This window comes from Lygodium microphyllum, chromosome 9 (genome assembly GCF_053477565.2).
Source record: "Lygodium microphyllum isolate KBCC chromosome 9, Lygodium_microphyllum_v1.1.10, whole genome shotgun sequence".
NCBI classification, from domain to species: Eukaryota; Viridiplantae; Streptophyta; class Polypodiopsida; order Schizaeales; family Lygodiaceae; genus Lygodium; species Lygodium microphyllum.
The window spans coordinates 57,998,536-58,025,947 of record NC_141143.1 but is presented as its reverse complement, the minus strand read 5'-3'; the positions used below and the strand labels follow the sequence as shown (position 1 = coordinate 58,025,947).

Below are 27,412 nucleotides of genomic sequence, written 5' to 3'. Positions count from 1 at the left end.
ACAATTTCAATACTACAATTGCTAGAGCCAAAAATGACCACAAAGAGTTGTTTCAGGGCTCACTTGACCAATCCACCACCAATTAGTATGCGCTTGTTATTAAGGTGCATTGCACATGACCTACCTGACTTTCAGCCTTTCTCCTAAACTTCAAGATAGCCATGTGTTGGCTTTCGTATCTACCTTTCCTTGCTAAATAGTAGATATCTAAGCCTCACTCCCTTAATGCATACTATGATTGGCTCTGCTGTGCACCTATATGCATGTGAAGAGGCAGCAACAAAACAGATTTGCACATTAGAAACAGTTATCTGCAGGAGACAACAGAAAATGCATTGTCGATGCTCATGAATGCTGATTGATGCAACAATCTTCATGAAAATACAACTCCAAATGAGTAAGCAACAGCACACCAACTTCCAAGTCTCTATAGTAAATAAGATTAGCTCACCAAGGAAACCCAAAAGGCCAATAAACCATGTGCAATAGAAATGGCAAATAAGAGATAAGAGGTAAAATGCAAAACCTCAAATATGTACACACAAGAAGTGAACATTGACTTGCAATAAAGACTTACATTAGGGTGGATATTGGATGTGTATCATGGCTACCCTAACTGATGTTGAGCTAAAAATGCATTATATGCTGATTAGCCACATTAAACAGCCCCAAAACAAGTTAACTAGTTAAATTACCAAACTTTCATTGAAAAGAAATGCATTCCTAGAAAGTGTCTGTGTCCCATAATCCAAACCCTGATTTGGGAGGACCCATCCATCTTTAAATAGACAACCTGCCCACCACTCAGCCTTAATCTCGTTTTTGCAACTTGCAAGTGCCTTCTCTTTGCTGTCCACACCCTATTCACATAGGATATCTCAGTTTGAGCCACTGCTGCCCATTGTTTCCTATAATCTCACAGTTAAGCTGGTAGCAACTCGAGGCACATTGCATCGAGTTGCGAGGTAAGGGAGTTAAAAGAGGCCCCTATTTTGGGGTCCGAGGGCCGTGGAAGCAGCCCCTAGCTGGGGGGTCCCAGGGGCACTGCTGGCCCCCCTGGCGGGGGTCCGGAGGCAACACCACTAGTCCGACCGTAAAGAGAATATTCCTTGGAATATTCTTTGGCCGACTAGTGAAGGCTCATATAGTAGGTCGGTCAAGCCAACCTAACCGCCTTCGTGGGCTATAAAAGCTAAACCCCTTCATAGTCATCGGTCATCTATCTTTCACCCAGTCAGAGTTGTTCCAGCTAGCCTTAAGCTCTTTATCTATCTTCTGTCTAGATCGCCATCTAAGCTTCACAGTGGAAGCGTATGGGTGGACAAAGCCATCTTTATATCAATTGTTTGGAGCTAAATAAATTTTCTAATTCTCCTCTTATCTATTGTGTACTCTCTATCTCTATCTCTATCTCTTTCTCAGATTATTTTCATTGCACCGTGTAATTTTTACAGTGCATAACCTGGCAAATCGACGTGTAGGTTATATGAGAAGCGATACTGGTGATGAGTTTATCTCCCACCAGTTTACTGAGTTTCTACAAGAGCACGGCATTTCTCATCAGCTTGCCTATACCAACTCTCCCTCTCAAAATGGAGATGTAGAGCGAACTGTGATGAATATGGAACGCTCTATGCTACTTACAGTAGAGCTTCCTAAGCGCCTTTGGGTCAGGGCTATTAGCACTTCACTGTACATCCTCAACTGGTACCCTATTGCGGCGATTCCTCAGATGGCCCTCTTCTATGCATTTTTGGACACTCGACCTGTTATTTTCTACTTCAATATTTCCAAGTATTATGCTTACATGCATAATCTTGATGATAAGATAGGAAAGCTCACTCCTTGAGCTAATCTCTTGATTTTTGTTGGCTATTTATTCCAATGTCATGAGGACATGTATTTTTGAAACCTCACTTAACATGTGGATTAATTTTTAATCACATGATTAAGCAAATGTTGCACATGTGAGGTGCAATTGGGATTAAAGTAAATTTATGAGCCCGAGACTCGAAGAAATCACGGGATGTCAAAGGCAAAAGTTGCTATAAGTTATGCCGCACATGTACTTGGTGGTATCTGGTGCCAGTTGTTGGCCTAGGTCATCCATTTGGCCATAAGTGTCAGTTGGTGACACTAGAGAAGTGGTGTTTAATGGTACCTAACACCAATCTGATGGTCAAAGATGGTGCAGAGACACTCGGGCATGGAAGTTGCCTAGCCAATTTAATTATTGGCCAGTCAAATTATTTTTCAGGGCACCGAAATAATTATTAGATTAATTTTCAGTATTTAAAGACTGAAATTTAATATTTAATTATGAAAAATGATGGAAAAACCATTTGGGAAGACTGCCACTTGTCAAAAATGCCCATGTAAGACTGGAAAATGTCTTTAGAGACTAGAGAGAAACATTTCTATAAACTCAGTCTGCAAGGGAGAGGGAGAGGAGACAGCTGGTTTGATTTGCAGCCATTGGAGGACCTTTTGAGGCTGCCAGGGGCAGGAGAAGACCAATGAACAACAAGAGACAGCATCTACACGCTATTGAGACAAGGCAGCAGCTGTCAGTGACTGATTTTCTTCAGTTCTTTGCATCCACAAGTTGTTGTGGCAAGGCAGCAACTGCATTTGACTGATTTTGAGTCATTCTTCGCAACAAAACTTTGAATTTTGTCTCTCTACAGCTTTCCCTCTCATCTCCCAACCATTTCACAGCCTTGATCCGAAGAACTCAGCATTCGGACCCTTGGAGGCTGAGAAATTTCAGATTTCTCTGCTATAAACCCTAATATGCAGCAAAAATTAGGGTTTAGCAGTAGCCTCGACAATTGTGCCAAAAATTGGAAGCTGCAAGACTTGGATTGAATAGGGTTGAAGCTGTTTTTAGCCTATTCAAGTGGAGGGACCGGAAAATAATTGAATTTGGGGCATTTTCCATTTCCATCAAAGTGGGTGAAGGCCAATTGATTGCCCGAATCAAGGGGCAAATCGGATTAAAGACTTGCTAGTGATTCATCACAGCAAGGGGAGTTGGAATACCGAAAGGGATTGGGAGAATCCCATTGTAAATCAACTTTTTCAATAAAGCTAAAGACATACCGAAAGGGGCACCAATTTTGGGGCCAATCGCGTGTGCATTGTCCAAGATCAGTAGGTAAATTTGTATTTTCAGATTTGCACTAATTGTTTGCTGCTGTAATTAAGTTGTAATCAAGGATTTACTACCCATCCACGGAAGGAAGGCTAGTTACATGGTTTCATTGCCGGGATACCATCAAACCCTTTGAATTGGTGGGCCCATGGTACTTGATTGCAACTTGGGACTATTGCATTATTGCTAAAATTGTTCTCAACAATGAATTATAGCAAGCATATCTTCACATGATGATACGAGATCAAGTGGAAAGGATGCATCACTCCTTGGCCAATCACATGGTGAAGGGGGAAATGCAATGATTGATGTTGGGTATGGTTCTCAGCATGGACAGCATGCTCAAAATGTGGTAAATGACCCAAATGTTGGCACTTCAATGCATTAAGAGGCTGATGACCAGTAAGGGGCTGAAGAATTTGATGATAGCTTCAAGGATCAAATGCATACAGCAGCAAATCTTTTTGCTGAATTGGCAAAGACAAAGAGAAGAAGACACCTTCTATAGCTTCGGGACAGCGACAAGAACCGAAGGAAATGCCTAAGCATTCTTTAGAAGAGCCCAAAATGCCTGATGAGCGCAAACAATTGGTATCCATGTGGCAGCAAGTGCAAATGCATGGCCAACTTGGTAGTGCCAATACATGGGAACATGGGCAGCAAGACAATTATACACATGCAAGCATGGGACAGCAAGGATACTTTGGTGGTGGTACCATTTTTCATGCTATGGTTGGACAGGCCCCACATACGAGAATGTATGGCACAAATCCCTATGGTATGCAGCAGCCAATGCATGGCTCACAACACCCAATGTATCCAAGTAATGCAAGTGGAGTGCCTTATCCCATGTATGGCAAATAAGTATGATGCTTGGGGCACAAAGTGGGCCATATGGATATGTATCGGCACCCCCACCGACTGTTGGAGCACAAGGATTTGGTGCTGGTCATGTAGGTGCTTTAGATAGTGCTAGTTTTTATGTAAATTCAGCAAATGCACACTTTTTGCAATAGTCGGTATATGACAACTTGACACCCAAAGGGCCAACAAAAGACTATGATGAGGGTGAAAAGGAGTGAAGTTTGAGTCGGTGTACAAGATAGGCTGAAAGCTTTGACTTTCATTCAGCAGTTTGATGCAGCCTATTCAGGGGGGAACTTCACAGAGTCCTCAAAGATTTGAAAGGCAACCACTTTCTTGAAAGGGAATGCATTACAGTGGTGGTCCACTCTTTTGATGCAAGGTAGAGCACCGTCGACGTGGGTACAATTCAAGCAAATGTTTGCATCGAATTGGTTGACAAGTACCTTTGAGGTGGACATCATGACAGCTTGGAATAAGCTGGATGCTAAGGAATGTAAGAATTTGGAGCAATATAATAAGAAGTTTTGGGATGCATTGCTGTCTATTACTTTTTATCGCCCCGTACCCCTTCATGAGCAAGTGGAAAAATATGTATGTGGGTTGCCCCAAGGAATTAGGGATTTTTGCATTAAATCCACGGTGTCTAGCATGTCTCAACTTATAGAGACTGCTCCTACAGCCAATGCTTTGCTGCGTGGGAAGGATTCGGGCTTCCTAGAGAGTGGGGAGAAGCCGAATAAAAAGTTGTTGAAGGCTGAGAAAAGGGGCAGATCTGAAAATCAGCCTGAAAAGAGACCAAAACAACAAAGAAAGGGCTCGAAAACATTAGTACAATGTAGGAAATTGATGATTGCAAATAAATGTTTTATTTGTGACTGTAAATAAATGTTTTATTTGTGAACAGCAAGGTCGCATAGCAAGGGACTATCCCAATATGCAGCAAGCTAGAAAATCAGAAAATCAAGGAGATTCTAAAGGAAAAAAGCCTAAAACATCAAAGGGATTGATGCCCGATTTTGTTAGTGATCAGCCCAATGATGATGCTACTAAGTTATGCAAAGCATGGGGAAAAATTAGGGATTAGCATGCATTGATTTTCTTTGATAATGGTGCGCAAACCAACTTCATCTCTGTTGACATGGCTGCCCGTCTAGGCATCAGAGAGAATGAGATGAAACCCATGGGGGAAGTTGGAGTGGCATGTAAAGGCCATGCAGAGCCTATCGCACCGCTCATTAGAAAGCTTCGGTTGCACATACAAGGATATGTGGACAGCGAAGAGTTCTTCATTGTTCCACTTGAGGGTTGTGATGTATTGGAAAGGGTACTCACACTTGATGTAAAGTTAAAAGATGAATCTATCCTTCTTGTATCTGCAGCTGCCATTTCTAAAGTAATGAAAAATCATCTTTCAGCGTACTTCGTTTTTACTCAGGATAAAGATGATAGTGAGAATGTTGGAAACGTGTCTAAATTAGAGAAGGATCGCACGTCATTTCTGAAAATGTATGCTGATTGCTTCTCTCAATCACTTCCAAGGCAGCTACCGCCTGAAAAGCCAGAAGATCATGGTATAGATCTTATCCCTGAAAGTAGCCCACCTAATAAGCCACCCTACAGAGTCCGTGTAGCCCAACAGAAGGAGATTATGACTCAGGTAAATGAGCTCTTAGAAAAAGGGTTGATTCAGCCCAGCTCATCTCCTTTTTATTCTCCAATACTTTTGGTGCAAAAAAAGAATGGTTCATGGCGTATGTGCAAAGATCATCGTACTCTAAACAAGATCACAATAAAGAATTGCTTTCCGATTCCTCGGATCGATGATGTTATGGATAGATTGCAAGGGGCAGCCATATTTAGCCGAAAGTGGGTATCATCAGATACGCATTAGTCGAGAAGATGTGTCTAAGACAGCTTTTAGGACATCTTTTGGATTGTATGAGTTTCTTGTTATGCCTTTTGGACTTACGAAATGCTCCTGCCACTTTTAGTCGAATAATGGATCATATCTTCAGGCCACATAGAGGATTTGTGGACACTTTCTTTGATGACATGATTGTCTATTCAAAGAACAAGGGGGAGCATAGAAAACACTTTGATATTGTGTTCAATGAACTAGGTGACCATAGACTGGTTATCAATGACAAGAAAAGTGAATTCTTCTTGCATGAAATCCACTTTTTGGGGCATATTGTATCGACTGATGGTATTCACATGGACCCTGCAAAGGTTGAAGCAATACGATCATGGCCACCTTTGAGGAATGTGCATGAGATCCGCAGCTTCTTGGGTTTATGTTCTTACTACAGGAAGTATGTATGTGGGTTTGCTGAAATTGCATCTCCATTGCATGCCTTGTAGAGGAAGGATGTGCCATTCAGATGGACAGCAGTGGAAATTTCAACATTTGAAAAGTTAAAGGAAAAGATGACTTCAGATCCTGTGCTTGTATTGCCCGATCTAAGAAAGTCATTCATAGTTCAATGTGATGCATGGGGTAACAGCATTGGGGCTGTTCTTATGCAGGACGGCTGAGTTGTGGCTTATGAGAGCCGAATTCTCCACGGTGCAGAAAAGAATTTGTAGGTCTATGAGAAAGAGCTCTTGGCTGTAATTCATGCAATGTCTACGTGGAAACATTATTTGTTGGGGGCTGATTTTACAATGCAGACAGACCATCAAACTTTGAGGTACTTTCTGACACAGACAAAGTTGTCAGAGAAGCATATGAGATAGACAAATTTTCTCTCTACATTTCATTTTCAGATTGTACATATTGATGGTAAAAAGAATGTTGTGGTTGATGCACTGTCACATAAGCCACAAATTTCAGTCGTCAGCATGGTTTATCACACTAAGCTGGATGCCATGAAAGAGCAATATGTTGCTGATTCGGACTTTGCTAATGTTTATGATCAGCTTTGCAATGGCCAAAGGCATGAACACTGTGTGCTAAGAGATGGATTTCTGTTATGCATGGATGACTGTGTGTCACAAAGCAGTTAAGGCCTAGAGTTATCACTGAAAGTCATGTTCCTCCGTATGCAGGACCAGAGGTATTGATGCCATGGTCAAGGCAGTGGAGCATTTTTTTAATTGGCCAGCTTTGAGGCATGATGTAGAACAATTTGTTAAGACATGCATCATATGCCAAAAGGTAAAGCACGATAGGCAAAAGTTGTCAGGTTTATTGCAGCCCTTGCCTATTTCACATCGGCCTTGACAGAGCATTGCAATGGACTTTATTTTTTAGCTTCCTAAGACACCTACAGGGAATGATGGGATATGGACTATCATTTGCAAATTTAGCAAACAAGCCCATTTCATTCAGGTGAGGAAGAAAAAAAAGGCTGATTATATGGCATGATTGTTTTTGCAGCACATCTTTAAGTATCATGGTATGCCAGAGTCGATCATTAGTGATCAAGACCCCCGAATGACCAGTTTATTTTGGAAGGGCTTGTTTGAGAATATGGGTACCATGCTGAAATTCTCATCATCCTTCCATCCACAGACAGATGGTCAGTTTGAGGAAGCAAATTCCACAGTGTTAGATCTTTTAAGGTGCTATGTTTCAGACCACAAGACACAGTGGGAGCAGTATTTGCCCTTGGTTGAGTTTGCTTACACAACACAGTGCATAGTTCTATGGGCAAAGCTCCGTTTGAGGTGGTTAAGGGTGGCAAGAAGGTACCGCCTATTCTGCAAACTAAGAATAAGATCTTTGACGCTGATCGTTATGTGGAAAACTTGGATGTAGCCTATGCAAAGATAAAATATGCACTTCAGAGATCGCAAGAAAAGCAAAAGAGGACAGCCGATCGCCACAAACGTGCTTTGCAGTTTGCAAAGGGTGATTATGTATTGCTGTGTTTTGAAAAGACAAGGCGTAAAAAGATGAAAGGAAGAGAAAGATTGTATCCGAAGTCGAGTATAAGATACTATGGGCCATTCCATGTGCTAGAGAAGATCAACGATGTGGCATATCGGCTGAAATTACCTCCACATTGACGGATACACAATGCCTTTCATGTCAGTTTGTTGAGGCCTTTTCATGGTGATGTGCCAGAGGATATGTCTACTGAAATTAAGCCTGAGGTTGAGGAGCTAGATGAGATTTTGGTACCTGAGCAGTTTTTGGCACATAAGAAAAGAAAGGTCAAAGGTAAAGTTTCCAGGAGATACTTAGTGAAATTTCAGAATTATTCACGAATGGATGCCAAATGGATGGAAGAGGATGACTTGGCAAACCATCCTCAGTTGTTGCAGCTTTACCTAGATGCCTTTCAGTCAAAGCCGACTTTAGTTCGGGCTCCATCAAGTTCAGCAGAGCAAGGGTCCAAAGTATTGCTTGATGCTCAAGGGGGAGGTAGCACTTCCCCTCCTCCAGTTATGGACAGCTCTCGTATGTAGTGGATCCGGGATGTATTCAACATGCTTCCAAGGTATTGCGCTGGCAATATGTTTGCCATGAGATCACTACTTAATGTACTAGTCACTGTGAGATGTATGCAAATGAGTATGAGTTTCACCCGAGCACTGAAACTATACTTTTGCATCAGCTTATGATCAATTTAGCATGAATTTTGCCTCAATTTTGAGACAAAAATTCTAATCAATTTCAGCTCAGTTTTTTATCAGCTTTAGAACTGTTTATGGTCACTTTTTGGATCAGTTGTGCATCAGTTTTTGCACTGATTGCTGGTCAGTTTTTGCAATGAGTTTGTGATCAATTTAGGGTCACATTTGCAACAGTTTTTGTTCAGTTCTCAGATCAGCAGGTGATTAGTTTATGATCAGATTATGCTCAATTTTCAATGGTTTACATCTAGTTCCATGGACAACAGCATATGTTATGATGCCATTGATGTTTTAGCTATGGTTTATGCTTGGTTTTCGCTATACTATGGTTTGGTTTTGCCAGATGAGTTGAGCTCATGAGTAATAGACATGTCACATGATAATCTTGTCAGAGATCATAGCCTGTCCAGCTGCAGTAGTCGGACCAGCAGCACTGCTGCACAGTCAGACTGTGCAGTCGGACTGCCACGTGGCAGTCCGACTGCCTGCAGCCACTTTTACCAAGCTGCGCCCCAGTTTTGAGCCCCATTCCAGGCAGTTTTTCGCCTATTTATTGCTGACGTTTTTCAGCAGTCTCCCGATCATTCTCTGTCGCAGATTACAGACCGGTGCCGTGCAGATCTCTGTCTCTGTTCGCAGATTTCAGACAGCAGACAGTGCAGACTGCAGCAGACTTCCAGGTGGACAGCAGGTCGCATCGTCGAGGTGGAGACACGCAGTCCAGCGCACTGCGCCCGTGTATATCTTTGTATTCAGCATTCTTTATACAGCAGATCTTCAGTGTACACTGTCTCTTTCTCTCCCTTCTCTCTCTGCGTTCTCTCTCTCTCAGTCCTACGCTTCCGCACCGCTGCACTCTGACATGGTATTAGAGCAGTGTTTGAGGGCTGACTGAGCGCAGAATCAACCTGAAGAGGAGTTTCCATCGCGACACAAATTTGCGTTTTTTGCGTTTAAGGGCAGACAGGAGGGCTGCGTCTTGGAACAAGGCTGAAACGAGTGTGGGCGCACAGGAAAGGAGTACAGGTGGTGGATTTGCTGCTGTTTACTGCTGTTTGACGCGGAGAAAGTTTGAGTTCTCAACCTAAAAGTGCAGGTTTTGCTTTTTCATCGCCTCCAGCGGGTGAAGAAGCTTCGGGACGCAGAAGAGCCTTAGCAAGCTGAGTTTACCCAGTCAGAGGGGGCTGCTTTTGCGTTTGAGAAGGCATTGCAGGTGAAGATGTCTACAGAGATGGACTTGGAGTTCCAGGCGATTATGGACCGGAAGGTGCCTGTCCTACCGGCTCTTCCTACAGATCAGAAGCTCGACGGCGACAACTACCGCAATTGGCGCGTTATGATGTTGGCCATTCTGGAGTCCTATGATTTGGCGGAGTTGGTACAGGAAGATATTGACCGGCCTTCGGTAAGAGATGAGTCCAAACTCTCTTCCGATGCTCGTGCGGAGTTGGCCAGGGCCCAGTCTCATTGGGACAAACTGAATGCCAGGATTCGATCCTTTCTCTTTCTATCATGCACTACAGCCGTGATTGCTCACATCGAGCACTTGACGGTGGCTCGTGAGATATGGCTGGAGCTTGATCAAATGTACAATCGGATGACCCTGATGAAGAGGGTTTCTTTGGAGGTACAGATGCGGACCTTGTCCGTCAATAAGTCTTCTTCGCTAAGGGAACACATTAACAAGCTAAGGCAGCTACAGATGCAGCTTATTCCGGATGGACGAGGTGGCACCCATACTTCAGAGGTTTTGCATGTACCAGGATTGGGGTACCATCTCCTTTCAGTCCATAAGATTTGCTCTCTTGGTCTTCTGGTGGAGTTTGACAGTTCTACAGTGCGAGTCCTTGATCGTGAATCGAGGAAGGTTCTATCATCTGGATATGAGGAGAACGGCATTTACAAACTGAAGTCTTCCACTGCCCTCTCTACTCTTCTTCTTACCTCACAGTCACAGTCTGAATTATGGCATGCTAGGTTTGGTCACCTGAACTATGACTATCTTCGGAAGGCGTCACGGGGACAGCTTGTTCGAGGGTTGCCGGATATAGTGGTGAGCCAGCAGCCATGTGTCTCCTGCATAAGGGGGAAGCAGCATAGGGATGCCATTCCCCACACCGCTTCGCGGCGGTCTACTTCACCGATGGAGTTAGTATCTACGGATCTATGTGGCCCTATGAGGAATGAGTCCCTGCGTGGGAGCTCGTACTTCATGCTGATCGTGGATGACTATAGCAGGATGACATGGGCCTACTTTTTGGCACTAAAATCAGAAGCTTTCTCGCACTTCAAGGATTGGCTTCTCTTTGAGGAGAACGATCACGTCGGAAGTTGAAGACCTTGCAATCCGACAAGGGAGGTGAATTTGTCTCTAATGAATTTGCTCGGTTTTGTGCAGATAGAGGAATTCACCAGGAGTTTGCCAATACGAATACTCCACAAGAAAATGGTATTCTCGAACGAAGAACCGCAGTGTGATCGAGATGGCGCGCACCATGATGGAGCACCGAAAGACCCCCCAGGTTCTGTGGGCCGAGGCTGTGGCTACTGCAGTCCACATTCTTAATCGATCTCCTACTTCGGCCGTGGAAGGGATGACTCCATTTGAGGCGTATTTTGGGTCGAAGCCAGATGTTTCTTACTTTCGGGTCTTTGGGTGTGATGCCTATGTTCACATTCCCAAAGCTCACCGTGACAAATTCGAAGCGGCTTCCCCCAAACAGGTATTTGTTGGCTACAGCTCCCAGTCCCAAGGCTACCGACTCTATGATCCCGTCAAGCGGGATGTATATACTAGCCGTGATGTGCGGTTTGTGGAGGTTCCGGCTTTTTCAACGGGTGAGGAGCATCCTGTTCTTGGAGATCCAGGGGAGAGTTTGGCTCCTTCTACAGTTCCACTAGAGCCTGTGCCGTTTGATTATGATTCTGTTTCTGACACAGAGTCTACTGTTCCACCGGATCCTTCTGAGGAGTTACCACCGGTGGACATTCCAGAGTCTTCTACTGATGGAGAACGACGAGGGGAGGTTCGGCCTCCTCCTCGCTGGGCCCGTGACACACTCCGTGATTCAGGGATCGAGGGGGTTCCTGAGGAGTGGGGACCGCAGGATGGTCCGCGGCGGTCACGGAGGCACCAGGCGCATTCTTCGGAGCTTGTGTGCTCCAATTATTGTTTGATGTCCCGAGTTATGCAGGATCGAGAGCCCACCTCCGTGAAGGAGGCTTTACAGTCCGCCCCATGGAAGAAAGCTATGGAAGCTGAGTTGGAGGCTATTGAGAGGAATGTCACTTGGTCACTTGTGCCACGCCCCCCGAAGAAGAAGGTGATTGGAGTCAAGTGGGTCTTCAAGACCAAATATCTCAGTGATGGTACTTTGGATAAGCACAAGGCTCGCCTTGTTGCTAAGGGTTTTGCCCAGCGCCCAGGGATTGACTGTCATGACACCTTTGCCCCTACAGCTCGTATGGCAACCATTAGAGCTGTTCTTGCTTTGGTTGGCCATAGGAGATGGCCTGTTTATCAGCTGGATGTGAAGTCGGCCTTCCTGAATGGTGATTTGAAGGAGGAGATCTACGTTGAGCAGCCTCCTGGCTTTGGTTCTTCGGACGGGAAAGTCTACAGGTTGAAGAAGGCCCTGTATGGTCTCAAGCAGGCCCCGCGAGCTTGGAACGAGAAGATTGATTCGTTCCTCCAGACTCAGTTGGAATATCGGCGGTCCAAGGCCGATCCGCAGCTGTATGTTCACACTTCCGAGGATGGTTGTGTGCTGTTTGTATTATATGTTGATGATTTGATTGTCACAGGTGATGATGCACAGCAGGTCCAGGAGACAAAGTCAGCTTTACATTGGACGTTCGAGATGACGGATTTGGGGCTACTCCATTTCTTTTTAGGACATGAGATTTTTCAGTCTCAGAGGGGGATCTTTCTCTCCCAACAGAGATATGTACAGGAGCTCTTGGTGTCTTTTGAGATGGAAGATTGTCGGGCCCTCTCTACTCCTATGGATCCGAACTGGAAGGCCACTTCCCACTCAGCTTCTCCTTTGGCGGATGCTTCCCGCTATCGACAGTTGATAGGGTCTTTGATTTGGCTTCTCAACACCAGGGTTGATCTATGTTTTGCTGTTGGGCTCTTGGCAGGGTTCATGAGTGAACCTAAGACGGTGCATTGGCAGGCTGCTCAGAGGATACTTCGGTATCTGAGGGGGACGTCTGATTTGGGGATTCATTACCCCGCAGGGACAGATGGGTCAGATCTTGTACTTGCAGGTTGGAGCGACTCGGATTGGGCCGGTGACGTGGACCACAGGCGGTCTACAACAGGTTACTGTTTTACTTTGGGTGCAGGTGTTATTTCTTGGAGTAGCAAGAAGCAGCCCACGGTAGCCCTTTCGTCTACTGAGGCGGAGTATCGGGCCGCGTCTTCCACCACATGCGAGGTTGTGTGGCTTCGGAGACTGTTGGAGGAGCTTGGGTGCCCCCAGACTCGTCCTACATTGCTGCGATGTGACAATGAGAGTTGCATTGCCTTGGCAAGGAACCCTGTTTTTCATGCCCGGACGAAGCACATTCAGATCCAGTACCACTTCATCCGAGAAAAGCTTTTGGATGAGACCATCACTGTGGAGTATTGCAAGACGGAGGATAATCTTGCGGATTTGTTTACGAAGGTGCTTCCTCAGGCTCTACTTCGGCAACATTCCAGATCCCTCAGGCTTCTGCCCTGTCCAGGCTCTGAGAGGGGGTGTCAGAGATCATAGCCTGTCCAGCTGCAGCAGTCGGACCAGCAGCACTGCTGCACAGTCAGACTGTGCAGTCGGACTGCCACGTGGTAGTCCGACTGCCTGCAGCCACTTTTACCAGGCTGCGCCCCAGTTTTGAGCCCCATTCCAGGCAGTTTTTCGCCTATTTATTGCTGACGTTTTTCAGCAGTCTCCCGATCATTCTCTGTCGCAGATTACAGACCGGTGCCGTGCAGATCTCTGTCTCTGTTCGCAGATTTCAGACAGCAGACAGTGCAGACTGCAGCAGACTTCGAGGTGGACAGCAGGTCACATCGTCGAGGTGGAGACACGCAGTCCAGCGCACTGCGCCCGTGTATATCTTTGTATTCAGCATTCTTTATACAGCAGATCTTCAGTGTACACTGTCTCTTTCTCTCCCTTCTCTCTCTGCGTTCTCTCTCTCTCAGTCCTACGCTTCCGCACCGCTGCACTCTGACAAATCTGGCAACGTTTTTGAGATTCTTTGTGAGTCTTATGTTATGTTATGTTGCTGGTAATTTTCAGCATATGTTGGGCATAGGAATGGTTGAACAACAGTACGCAATGTTGTGTTGACTATGATGCTCTATGGAAATTCCAGTGTAGTACTTTGCTTTTAATGCATTTGGCAGTGCAATCGAGGACGATTGCAAGGATTTCAAGGGGGAGGGCTGTCATGAGGACATGTATTTTTGAAACCTCGCTTAGCATGTGGATTAATTTTTAATCACATGATTAAGTAAATGTTGCACATGTGAGGTGCAACTGGGGTTAAAGTAAATTTACGAGCCCAGGATCCGAAGAAATCACAGGATGTCAAAGGCAAAAGTTGCTATAAGTTATGCCACACAGGTACTTGGTGGTATCTGGTGCCAGTTGTTGGCCTAGGTCATCCATTTGACCATAAGTATCACTTGGTGACACTAGAGAAGTGGCGTCTAATGGTACCTAACGCCAATCTGATAGTCAAAGATGGCGCAGAGACACCGGGAATGGAAGTTAGCCCAGCCAATTTAATTATTGGCCAGTCAAATTATTTTTCAAAGCACCGAAATAATTAATAGATTAATTTTCAATATAATTAATATTTAATTATGAAAAATGCTGGAAAAACCATTTGGGAAGGCTGCCACTTGTCAAAAATGCCCATGCAAGACTTAAAAACGTCTTTATAGCCTAGAGAGAAACATTTCTATAAATTCAACCTGCAAGGGAGAGGGAGAGGAGGCTGCTGGTCTGATTTGCAGCCATTGGAGGACCTTTTGAGGCAGCCAAGGGCAAAAGAAGACCAATCAACAGCAGGAGATAGCACCTACAGGCTGTTGAGGCAGGGCAGCAACAATAAATGACTGATTTTCTTCAGTTCTTTGCATCTACATGTTGTTGTGGCAGGGCAGCAACTGTACTTGACTGATTTTTAGTCATTCTTCGCGACAAAACTCTGAATTTTATCTCTCTATAGCTTTCCCTCTCATCTCCCAGTCATTTCACAGCCTTGCTTCGAAGATCTCTGCATTTGGACCCTTGGAGACTGAGAAATTGCTTTTGCAATAAACCCTAATTTACAACAGAAATTAGGGTTTAGCAGCAACCTTGGGAAGCGTGCCAGAAATTGGAAGCTCCAAGACTTGGATTCAACAAGGCTGACGGTGAATTTCAGCTGAATTCAGGTGGAAGACTAGCCAGCCATTGAATTTGAGGCATTTCCATCGTCTATGAAGTGGATAAAGGCCAATTGAGTGTCCGAATCAAGGGGGCAAAATGGATTGAAGACTTGCTGGTCACTTTGGCCAGCAAGGGGAGTTGAAATACCGAAAGGGATTGGGAGAATCCCATTGTAAGTCAACTTTTTCTTCAATAAAGCTAAAGAAATACCGAAAGGAGTGCCAATTTTGGGGCCAATCGGGTGTGCATTGTCCAAGATCAGTAGGTAAATTTGTATTTCAGATTTGCACTAATTGTTTGCTGTTGTAATTAAGTTGTAATCAGGGATTTACTACCCATGCAGGAAGGAAGGCTGGTTACATCCAATGAGGTAAAAGCCTATCATTTATTCAATCCTCAAACAAACAAGGTGATATTCCAAAGAGAGGCCATTTTCTATGAGAGGGATATTGTGTAGCTCCCTACACTGGCCCCTGAGCCGATTCCTCCCCCTACCATATCAAAGCTAGTGTCGTTTCAGTCTGGTCTACTACCCACTCCTAATCCAACTGCAAAGTCTACAACACCCAAGCCTCCTCCGTGAGATCCATTACTTTGCTAATACTACCTGACAATGGGGGGATTGAAGGATCCTTCCACTCAATTCCACTCCGGAGGGTCCTAGAAGATCTATCAACTTGCACCTAATGTCTTACTTCCATCTATCTTTATGACCGATTATATAGCACATTCTAAGTCTAAGAGTTAGCAGGACGCTTGCAATGGCGAGAGGCAATGAAAAAGGAGCTTGAGAGTATTAACCAAAATGAGACTTGGACCTTGCTTGATTGTTCAAGCCACAACAAAGTCGTCGAGACCAAGCGGATCTTTAGGACTAAGTTGAAAGTTGATGGAACTTTGGATAGATACAAAGCTTGCCTTGTAGTTACTAGTGCAAGGTTTTTGACAAAAACATGGCATCAATTATAAGGAGACCTTTGCATCCACTACATCTGTTGATTGCCCTAGTTGCTTACCACGGTTGGCTGCTCTATCAAATGGATGTCAAAAGTGTCTTCCTGAACAAGTACTTAGAGAGGAAGTCTATGTAAAGCAACCTCCTGAATTTCCCTCTGTAGACCATAAAGACAAGGTCTTTCATTTGTGGAAAGCTCTTTATAGACTGAAACAAGCATCACTTCCTAGTTCCATATGATGGATGAGTTCCTTAGATCTCATGATTATCAGTTTACCAGTATGACCCAAACTTAAATGTCAAATCTACTTCAAAAGGGGTAAACTACATCTATTTATGCGTTGACAATCTATTTTTCAAAGACTCACATTTTGCTACCATAGCGGATATAAAGGCCAAACTTTATTTCACATTTGAGATGACTCACCTTGGTCAATTGTCCTAGTTTTTGGCAATGGAGATAGTTCAATCTAGGGATAGTATTTTTATCCCTCAGTAGAAGTATACCCTTCAATTAGTTAAGTAACGAGTTGTATTACACAAATCAAACATGGCCTGTGGTGGCTACATCTCTTGATCCCATTACCAAGCTTTCAAAGGATTCCCAAGGTCAATCCCTTCGATGAGCATATTTATAGGTGAGTTGTAGGAAATTACTCTGGTTGATTCATACTAGACCAAACCTTGCATACTCTGTTTTTTTACTCAATCAATACTTCAATGCGCCTAAGATATCACATTGGATTGCTTGCATGCATGTGTTGAGATATGTTTAGTGTAATTATTCTTATGGTTTGACATATAATTATGGCTTACTTTTCTTGGGTTACATTAATTCAAACTAGGCTTGAGATCTCAACACCCAACGTTCTCACAATGGTTGTATCTTCTCTTGGAACACAGCTCTCATTTCCCGGTTAAGTCGTAAGAAAGAGACAATGCCTACTTCCAAAGCCAAGATTGTGTATCAAGCTCTCTTTGATGGCACCATAGAGGCTATTTACCTAAGGAGCTTACTAGCAGCACTTCACTTTTCATATGCTTTACTAACTATCCTCTACTATGACAACCAAAGTGTTATTACACTTGCTAGTAACCCTATCATGTCCACAGATGCAACATGTTGGTGTTTACTACCACTTTGCTAGAGAACAGGTTGAGCTAGGCACCATCTGCCTAGAGTTTGTGTCTTCATTAGACAACTTAACAGATATTTTGACCAAGACCCGTCAATCTTCGGATTCTTGAATACTTGTTACCCACTATCAAAGTGGGTGCATCCTTCCCTATTGACGAGGAGAGGGTGACTCCCTCTAGCTTTCCCTTCCACTTTGAGAAGGAGTGGGCTTTTTCTCTTGAGGGAGACAAGATTTTGGTTAATTATTGCTTCAAACATACATTTATTATTTGTACATTGTATCATTATTCACATCCTCTAGATGACTAGGATTGTAAAAGGATGCTTGGGTAAGTAAACGAATTCCCTGTGAGAGCACTATCCAAGTGACACCGTTACATAGCATTTCGCATGGGCATGATGATTTACATTGCCTCTTGCATAACCCCATGCATTGGCATTCTATTCTTGTAAATATGCATCTATGCACATTTATTTCTTTTTTGTCAAAGAGTGGTTGACTCTGGATTCACTATATTCACAACAAACATCTTCCGAGACTGCCTACTACGTTTGGGGATCCATCAAAGTACGACACACTTTTCTACTCATACTCTCTACCCTCGTCCTAAAGACACGGGAATTCAGGGGTTATCTCACCTATGCATAGTGTGTTTATTGCATTGAGCATTGTATTTATTTATCATTCAAATTTTTTTCATCTTCTGTGTTCATTGTCTCTGTGTTACCCAAACCCTAACTGTGTTTCTTTATCAATCTCTATGGTTGTCGTACAATCATGTTTGTATCTTATAATCGAGCATTTCTTTACAACTAAGACTAAATATGGACCAAGAATCAAGAATCAAGAATCAAGTATGCCCCAATAGAAGACCCAAAATCAGGTTCCACTATACATGAATGTTCACTAATGTCCCTACCAAAAGGGTCAAACATGGAATTGTACAATATATCATAAACCAACTAGTTTTTATTTATTATCTCTCAACTTCTCGAAGAGCCATTTATCAGGTGGCATTTTCCCAATTCAAATCCTTTGGCACATTTTATGTTGACCTTTTGATGCCTTTCAAATATTCCCTCTCACAAATATAGCCTCTTGGCCCCTTAAAGCTCAAAGTCTCCTTTCATGTGTGTGCAGGCACACACGCACGCGCAAAGTTTCCTTTTCAGTATGTATGTCTGCATATTCTTTGACATTTTGAAGAATGCTTCTGTTTACATGCATATTTGCCTATTTAAAGTTTTCTGTCTTATGTATGCTTAGAGTTTCCTATTTGTTTCTTTTCAGTTACTATCCACTTCAAGCTTCTGTACACCTTCCTGCATTTATTACATAAATATATTCATCTCAGCATTTGGTTAGTTTGGAATCTGAGAAGGTTTCTTGCACCTATGGTACCTTGAAAAGAAGTTTGTAAGCCATAATCGAAGAAATGTAAAGTTTATGCACCATGGAACAAAGGAACCATGCAAGCAATCCCAAGCCAAAAGGTAATAATTTAAAAAGCTTCTTTTTCTACATTAAAAAACTCAAAATGAGACCTGCATGCACAACTGTTCAAATCTGCATAAACCAATCCTCAAAAGACACCAGATTATCTTTGGCCCAATGTATTCAAACTGGCACATACCTGATAACCAATAGGTGGACTTGGGCCAATCCCCACCTTGATGTCTTTATATTGAAGACCTGACTCAGTAGTCACCATCGGAAGCTGACAACACATTGATGTTTGTTAAAGAACATTATAAAAATCCCAGCTTTGTGATGTCCTATCCTAACATCTCAATTCAGAAGAGTAATTGGAATTAGATCACACAATTGTAAGAGTAAATAGATTAGCAAAGTAGTTGCAACAAGTAAGCATCAGCTTTAAGGTCTCCATTTGAGAAAATGGCCATGGTGGAGCTAATATCTTCATAAGAAAAGGAAATTGCAGGTTGAACAGAAACAACTCATGAAAAGTATTTGCTATTGGCATACTTTTCCTACAACCTAAGAAATTGCATACTTCAGTACTTTTCTGGAGTATTTGCAGTGCCATCAAATATTATACCAATGATGAAGGTTAAATATCAAACCACAGAATTGCACACGGATTTGAGATAGTTCCTAGGAAATCTCACTTAATTCATACAGAGAAGATACAACAGTAAAGAGTGGATTCAATTTGCATGACCAGAGAAAATCTGGCATGATTTTTGATGACCACTTAAGCATAAATCTATTCCGTGTCATGCTGAGTGAATTTAAGGTTTATTCAACCATCCAGTTGAGCAATGTGCTGGTACTAGTGAAAGCCTGCCAGAACCATTGTGCTAAGGTTCCCAATCCTGCTGGATTAGGTCACTTAGCCCTGTTTAGCTTAGAATTGGAGAGTTTGTAGGCACATGAATTATCCTCTTAGTTAATGGAAGGGCCAATATCTTGATGATGCACGTGCAGCCCTTGAGCATTAGTACATCCACTAAATTTCTAATGAAAATTATTTTATGTCACCTATGAAGCCACTTTTGGCTGTGTAATTTGATGTTGTTTTGGTTGGTACTGCATTGTAGCCATAGTAGCCAAGAGTTTCAGACACAACAAGGTAGGAAACGGGTTGGGTTCCAAACAAGTTTCCTACAGTATTAATTTTTAGGAAACGTCTAAAAAACGTTTCTTACCTACATAGTAAAAATTATGGGTTATAAAATACACATACATGAAATACTCAAAGAAATAATCCTACCTATCCATTATCTGTATGACCAATGATCAAATTGTACACTATAAGCATGAAAACAATGTCAAACCTTCAAGAAAATAGGCATTATTGATCATTAGTAAATCACATTTCAGTTTGAGACTATTAACATCCTTATCAATGTTTGTCAGCATAATATTTGAAAGGAAAAATTAAATGGCATTTTAAAGTAGCAAACATGAGTAAAATCATAGAGGTAACAAAGAGTCAAACAAGTCCAAAGCTCATGAACCTTGTAAAATATTCAAAACATAAATGGATTATGGAAACTACTAAAAGTCAATCCTAAGTCCTAGTCTCTAGAGAATGTATCATGAGTTATGACTCATGCTGAATGTCCTCGCTGACCTCAATCTCCTCATCCTCCTCCTCATCACTCTTATTGCTAGAGTTGGAGCTCTCAAGTAGATCCTCATTAGTAGCTACAACAAAACTTGTGCCAGCTGCATTAGGAGTATGAGCTGTTGCATCTTATAGCTTGAAGAGGCATCATAAGCTCCTCATAAGTTCGTAGAGTGCAATCTCTCACGGATTGTCTAGAAGGACTGTAGCTAGTCACGATTCATGAATCCCAAGGTTTCAAGTAGAAGGCATGATTGCAAGGGGGAAAATGCCACTTCCAGGTGCTTTCACAAGGTAAAAAGATCCCAAGGTTTCAAGTAGAAGGCATGATTGCAAGGGGGAAAATGCCACTTCCAGGTGCTTTCACAAGGTAAAAAGATGCTTTCATGATAGGGCACACTTTTTTGGGACAAAACGTCACTTTCCAGCCACTGTCTTTTTTTTTTGTGTATAATAAATGCCTCAAAAAGCTAAGAAACGTTTTCTTACCCGTTTTGTGTGTTTCCTATCTTGGGAAATGCATTTCCATGCAACTATGATTGTAGCTTTGTTGTGGCATCTTGGTTGACCCAAAGGAGTCATCCTTTCAAATGCACATCTTTGTGGAGACTGTAGTTGTATTCCTTCTGCAAACGGATCCACAATATCCAATCTAATGGATGTGTACCATCTGTCTCGTATCCTTATGGTGTGGACAATGAAAAAATTTGGCCACCATTTTCTAATAAAAATGGTGACTATTGTAACTTCAAAACAGGTCCTCCTACTCATTTTTACCATTTTCTAGCCGTATGTTCATTGTATTAATTATTCAAGATCTTTGATGGTACTTTATCTAGCAATTTTTCATGGCACTCCATATATGTAAATGGTCCAAAGTTCCATCTGGCCAAAACAACATAGCAATGCTTCATAGCAATAAATGGCTCAAGGTTCCTGTCAATCATGGTCAAGAATACTTTACAAGCTTGGGAATTAGGTATATCCTTGCAAGGTAATGGGAAACCCAACATTTAATGTGGCAAGCATGCATGAACTCACTAAGAATTTCAAAATTACTCATTAAAATATGTGGCAAGGCTAGGAGGTGAATTGACAGCTAACGCCAATGTTTTCTATACTTCTATTTGATGCTGAAACCCTAATTCTAATCGTACAAGCAAAACAAGCTGAAACAAATCTTCTATCATGGTAGCAAGGCCTAAACACCTTTAGGATAAAGGACAAATAATTAAATTGCAGCCATGACTTTAACCTCTACTACCAAGGCTTCTATGATAGCATTTATGATTATCACAACTACGTCTTTTGTTACGCTTATCGTGTTCCTCCATTTGTCCTGGTGTGAGCACTCCCTATGCACATGGGCACTTTTTACCTTCTTGCTTGAGAAGGGTTTTTCACTGTGTGAACACCCCTTAAGTGTGTGGTACTAAATGGTTGTGCTTCTATAATTCATTCTCATGTTAGTGGATTTGACATTCCAACGTGCATGCGCACGCGCACGCACACACACACACACACACACACACACACACACAGTGTGTGTGTGTGTGTGTGTGTGTGTGTGTGTGTGTGTGAGATAGGTGCTCTACTACTAGTCCATGGGCTCGGCCATTCTGGAGTCTATCGAGGGCATCATAGGCGTGGAAGGCATTCCAACAGCCCCGAGCCCATACACCCATCACCCCCCAAACACGTGGCATGCATATGCTATCTCACTATATCAAGTACATGGGCAGCCCATGTTGCCTCCACCACCAAAGGACAAACCCACGTTGCAACACCATTGACAGACTCTAGAATCAGGCCCAAGACCAAGATGGACTAGTAGCAAAGCACCTATCACATGCCAAAGATATCCTAGCAACCTTCTAGCCCACCTATTCAACAGGGCCCTGTGTGAAGGCTTCCTGTAAGTTGGTCAACTAATACTATAGTACCAATCCTGAAAGCTGAAGACCCTATGGTTCTTACAAACTATAGGACGGTCATGGTTGGCCACATGCCAGCCAAGCTTTATGGATCGATACTAGAGCATGAGTTGAGCAAATGGGCAAAGCACCACCACCATCGGGCATGTGGACAAGAAGGGTTTAGGAGGGGCTACTCCACTCTTGATCATATCCTCACACTGCAAGCCATCATCAAGGAGAGCATGGCACAAGGGAGGCAAGTATACCGTTGCTTTGTGGATTTCCATAAGGCCTTTGGCACACTACCACGTGCTAGGCTCATGCAGAGACTACAAGAGCCAGAGGTCCTGATGGAGATGAGATGGGTGATACTAGCACTGTAGGCGTTTGTTATAGGATGGGTACGAACACCAAGAGGGCTATCGAAGGAGATCACCAACACCATCAAAGTGAAATAAGGATGCCCACTCTCACCTACTCTATTTGGCCTTTTATATTGACGAGATATTAGACTACATTGATGGACTTGACTTTTGCAAGGGGGGGAAAGCCTTGATACCCATATCACTGTATGCCAATGACTTTGTCCTTGTCTCCAAGCTCTAGTACACGAGGGATTACAGCGCGACCTAGATGCACTACAAGCCTTCTGTCAGGATAAGGATCTCACAATGAACCTTGGGAAAACGAAGGTTATGGCGTTTAATACTTCCCCCCAATGGATTCCACGATCAGTACCCCATTTCACATATGGAGAGGAGATAGTGGGGGTGGTCCAAAGATATGTTTACTTGGGGATTACATTTTCAAGGCCAAATTTCACTTTGAGGAGAGCAGCAAAGAAAGATTGACATGAGGCTATGCAACTCTAGGGTCGACGAAGAGCCAATGTACACATATACATTTCCAAGAGCCTCGGACAAAGCTCTGGCTCTTCAACACTTTGGTCACACTAGTACTTCTGTATGGGGCCCCCATATGGGAATCGAGCCTCTACCACATGACAAAAGCCCCACAAGACCAGCCACTACCCATGTGGGAGGAGATATATGAGGGCTAGGAGCTGATGGAGAGACCCCTAGTGCTAATGATTTCACGGATGATTTAGAGTAAACCCTTTGTACCACATGAGATTCTCAAAGCAGAGATGGGAGCACCACCCACAGTGGCCAAGGCCCTCTTCCAAACAATGACTTATCGGTTGTCTCATCTTCAAAGTGGTCTTAGCTCATTGATAGTGGTGCTTTAATCATATGGCTCGAAGAGATTTGTAGGATCTTCGTTCATCAGAGGATACCACCACTACTAGTGACATTTGTTTGGTGAGTGGTGTTGGCACTTTGCTGCTATAGTGTCTGACCATCCATCGCACTTCATTTTAAAAGTTCTACATATTCCAAACTTGGGTTCCCACTCCTCTTAGTTCATGCCTATTAGTGGTGTTGACACTCTGCCACTATTGTCTAATGACCGTCCATCGTACTCCATTTTGAAAGTCAATACATATTCCGAACTTGGATTCCCGCTTCTCTTAGGTCATGGCCTTACTAGACACAATACCCATATTGGCACTTTGCTGCTATTGCTTGATCATCCATCACACTCCATTTCAGAATCGTACATATTCTGCACTTGGGCTTTCCATTTGTCTCAATTCATGGCCTTACTAGACTCAATACCTAGGTTGTCTTAATCGAGCAGGTTGTCTTTCCTGAGGATTCTTCTTCAAGAGCCACTTTAGGAAAGGGGGCTATACAAGCTTCATTCCCCTTTCACCGTACAAGGTCACAATAGTTTTCCATAGCCGTCCTCATTCCTACTTATGCACCATCTACTCCACAAGTTTCATCCCATCCCCCAACATCTCCTGTAGCAGTATCCTGATATCCCCCATCCCTTTCAAAGGAAGGCGATATCATTGATGCGGCTGTTAGATCCTTGTCCCCTTGTGTTTCCGGGGGGGAATCTAGGGATCATGAGGAGCTTCTTCATCGTTGGACTTCATCACCATTGACACCCACTTTTTCTACCACCCTTGGATCCATTCCGTATCCTTTGGCCTTCAACCACATCCAAGATTTGAGAGGGGGTGTTTGCATTCAACTATGTCTTACACAATCATCTCTTGCCCATAAGCCTCACTCTAAGTTAGATGGAAACATTAGAAGCTCCGGCATTTAGTCTCACATTTTGTCAAAGCAGGTATATCTATTTAGAGTACGCTTTTGTTTTCCATCGATTTAAGGTGTGTTCACATATGACACTCGCTAAGGTTTATTTCCAGCCTTGCATTTCCTTTTCAATGGATGGAGGGTGTAGTCACAACTGTTTTTTATAGCCGATCAGCTCATACTATAGGCAACTATATTTTCTTCTTTATATAATGCACACAACCAGACTTTTAGCACTCCTTCATAGCAATCGACTAATTTATTTACTGATCAATTATTTATAGTTGTCTCCTTCAATTGGCTAATCATTCTGCTTTTTAGGCTTCAATACACTTCGTCTTTCAGGGACTCTCCTCCCCCTTTCGGTGCTACCTTCTGTCATCAACCTAATCTAGTGTCCTCACTAACACCTTGGGTTGTATGCAAGGAGGACTAATCAATCCACTTTGTATTTCATTCAAAGTTCAATGCAGATTTCTTTTCTTCCATTCTCTTCTTTCATTGCAAACTTTCTCTCCCTTCTCTCTCCGTGTTCCTTTTCCTCTTCCATTGTGCACTCTCACTAAATTTGGTTAACCAAAGCACACTCCACCTATTTGCCTATGCAAAAAGATACCAGCAAACTATGAGCTAATAGAGTCACATCTGCAATAGAAACCAAGCCCAAATGTGCCATCCAATTAAACTTGGAGCTTTTCCTTCCCAAGAGATCAATAGAGACAACCAATAACTCAATCTACAAGAAATTAGCATGTAATCTATCTTCACCTAGATGCCGATTCACCTTCTGAAGGAGAGCCTTTATATCTCATTAAGTGCAAATGATAAGAGATGATTTAGTAGCATTAATATCGCAAAGCTCAACCAAACAAGTCCCAAACGTCTAATGCTTTGCAAAAGAAGTCCCAAATGTCTAATGTCTTACGGAGATAATCCCAATCAGCTTTCAATATCATGAAAGTGACATCGGCCAATGTGCCCAACAAAATGCTAATTCAATGGGAGGGATAAACTAGCCATATGTCTAGTCTCAACTAGATTTGACAGTATGGTAAGAATTGGATGGGCAGCAAGAGCCAAAAACAAGGAGCTTAGAGGGCAGCCCTACCTAACCAACTATGCAAGAGTAAGAGCTCAATAACACCACCATTGAGCATAAGACCCACAAGAAAAGACCAAATAGTCAAAGGCCATCTCCAAATCCAACTGGACAAAAACAACCTCTTGGTTGGAGTGTTACACATAATCCATGCCAATCTATATATTCAAGGTATTATGCAAAATATTCTTGCCCTTGATGAGCCCATATACTGATGGGGATGCACAATGGTAGGGAGGAGCTAATGCAAGCAATTAGCCAACACCTTTGAGAATATTTTGTACATAATACCCATCAAGGAAATCAGTCACCATGTTTAAGCATTGAAGGGGAAGGGACTTTGGGGATCGACTTGGCAACCCCTTCTTTTTTTCTTTTTCATAATTGGCAACCCCTTCTTTCTTTCTTTCTTTCTCTACGTTCACAACATTCTAACTCTGTGTGTATAGTTGAGCTCCTATCAGTGATCCAATTTTCTTTTTCGTCTTTTCTATTACAACTTCTATCGAGAGAATGCTCGTTCTTCTTTCGAACTTGATAACCTGGGCAATAGATGTAAAGTATGTGTTAAACCCTGAATAATAAGCATTTTAAGCCCGACCAGGAATCACCAATATGTTGTACGAATCAACTATGGCATTAAGAGAGATTCACAATTCTATAACCAAATGCAAACATCGATATAGAAATGCATATAGATATGTATATCGACACAAAGTGCAGATTTAATTTCAAAGTGTCACATTGATCATACCATTTACATGAAAGAAAATGAAAAGAACTATACATGATTGCTCAATAGAATTTTGCAAAAGGACTAGCAACTGCACTGAAAATGTTTTACCATTTCATTTGATACAACAAGGAATTCAGTTCCTTGACAGCAGGGCAGTAACTAATTGAAGGATCTGTTAGCCTGCTCTATTATCATTCTCAGTCTGTCATCTCCTAGTTGTGAGCTCCTGTCAGAGTCTGGCAGGAGACAGAGGAGCTCTGTCAGCTTGGTAGCTGCTGTTTTTGTCTGCATTCCTTTTCCGGGAGTCACACAGCCCAAACTGGGCCTTTTGGTGTGCAGTCGACCCAGATTTTTGGGCAGGTCGGCCAGATCTGGCCAGGTCGGCCAGATTTGGCAGGTCGGCCAGTTTTCTGGCCTGGGGCTATATATAGCAGTCCCCCCAGTCATTCTCAGCATTCTCTTCTGCAGGTTCAGCACACTCTCCGTCCTCTCCCACTCCGGCATTGGTGCTGCCATTGCTTTCAGTCTGTTCTGGTGCCCTCACTGACGCTCCGGGCTGCGTGCAGGGACTGATCAGTCCATTTCAGTGTATTCAGCATTCATTTCAGTCAGTGCAGATTTTCTTCCTTCATTCCCTGCTTTCTCTCTCCCCTCCTCTGTGTTCATGTTCTTTTTCCGTTGCACACTCTCACATGGTATCAGAGCCTGACTGAGAGCACGGAGGACCTAACCTTGTGGAGAGATACCTCACCTCTCTTCTGCTGCTGTCATCCCATCTGCAACTGCCCAGGCGGCCCTTCTAGGTGGCCCTTCTTCCTGCGTTTGCTGCAGACGACTTCTTCTGAGGCTGCCACGTCAACCAGCGACCCCTCCTTGCATTTTCCATCAGGTTGTCCCTCCTGCTGGGCGACACAACATCAGGCTGCGTTGTGCAGATCTGATGGTCGTTTCCACTCCTGGCGGCACATCTCTTGCTGGCGACCCACTTTCTGGTTGCGTCTTGGTGCTGGCGGCTTCTTTTCTGGTGATCTTCATCAGTTATCTTTGCGTTTTGCAAATCCAGGTGTTTGTAGGCTATCACAGCCTGCGTCTTGGTGGTTGGTGACCATACTGCTGGTCATACTTCGGCTTCGGCACAGTTTTCTTTGGTGTTTGGTATTTTGCAAATTGGAAGATGTCTTACCAGTTTTCAGGTTTTTGACGACTCAGAGGATGAGCTCCTTTCTCATCATTCCTCTGAGCGGAGGCGGGATTATTAGGAGTTTCGACGTC

At 43.2% G+C, this 27,412-nt stretch overlaps 1 protein-coding gene across 6 annotated transcripts in view; it reads right to left on the bottom strand.

The window, feature by feature from the left end:
• Positions 1-27,412, bottom strand: part of LOC148031072 (FKBP-like peptidyl-prolyl cis-trans isomerase family protein) — an 81,838-nt gene that overhangs the window by 45,437 nt on the left and 8,989 nt on the right. For all 6 annotated transcript variants that reach the window (XR_015691842.1, XR_015691841.1, XM_087684597.1 and 3 more), the window contains exon 3: positions 18,761-18,844. Coding sequence is in view for 4 of the 6 variants with exons in the window: in XM_087684597.1 (XP_087540723.1) it covers positions 18,761-18,844 (84 nt within the window). In the remaining 2 variants the exon portion in view is untranslated. The remainder of the gene's footprint in view (positions 1-18,760; positions 18,845-27,412) is intronic.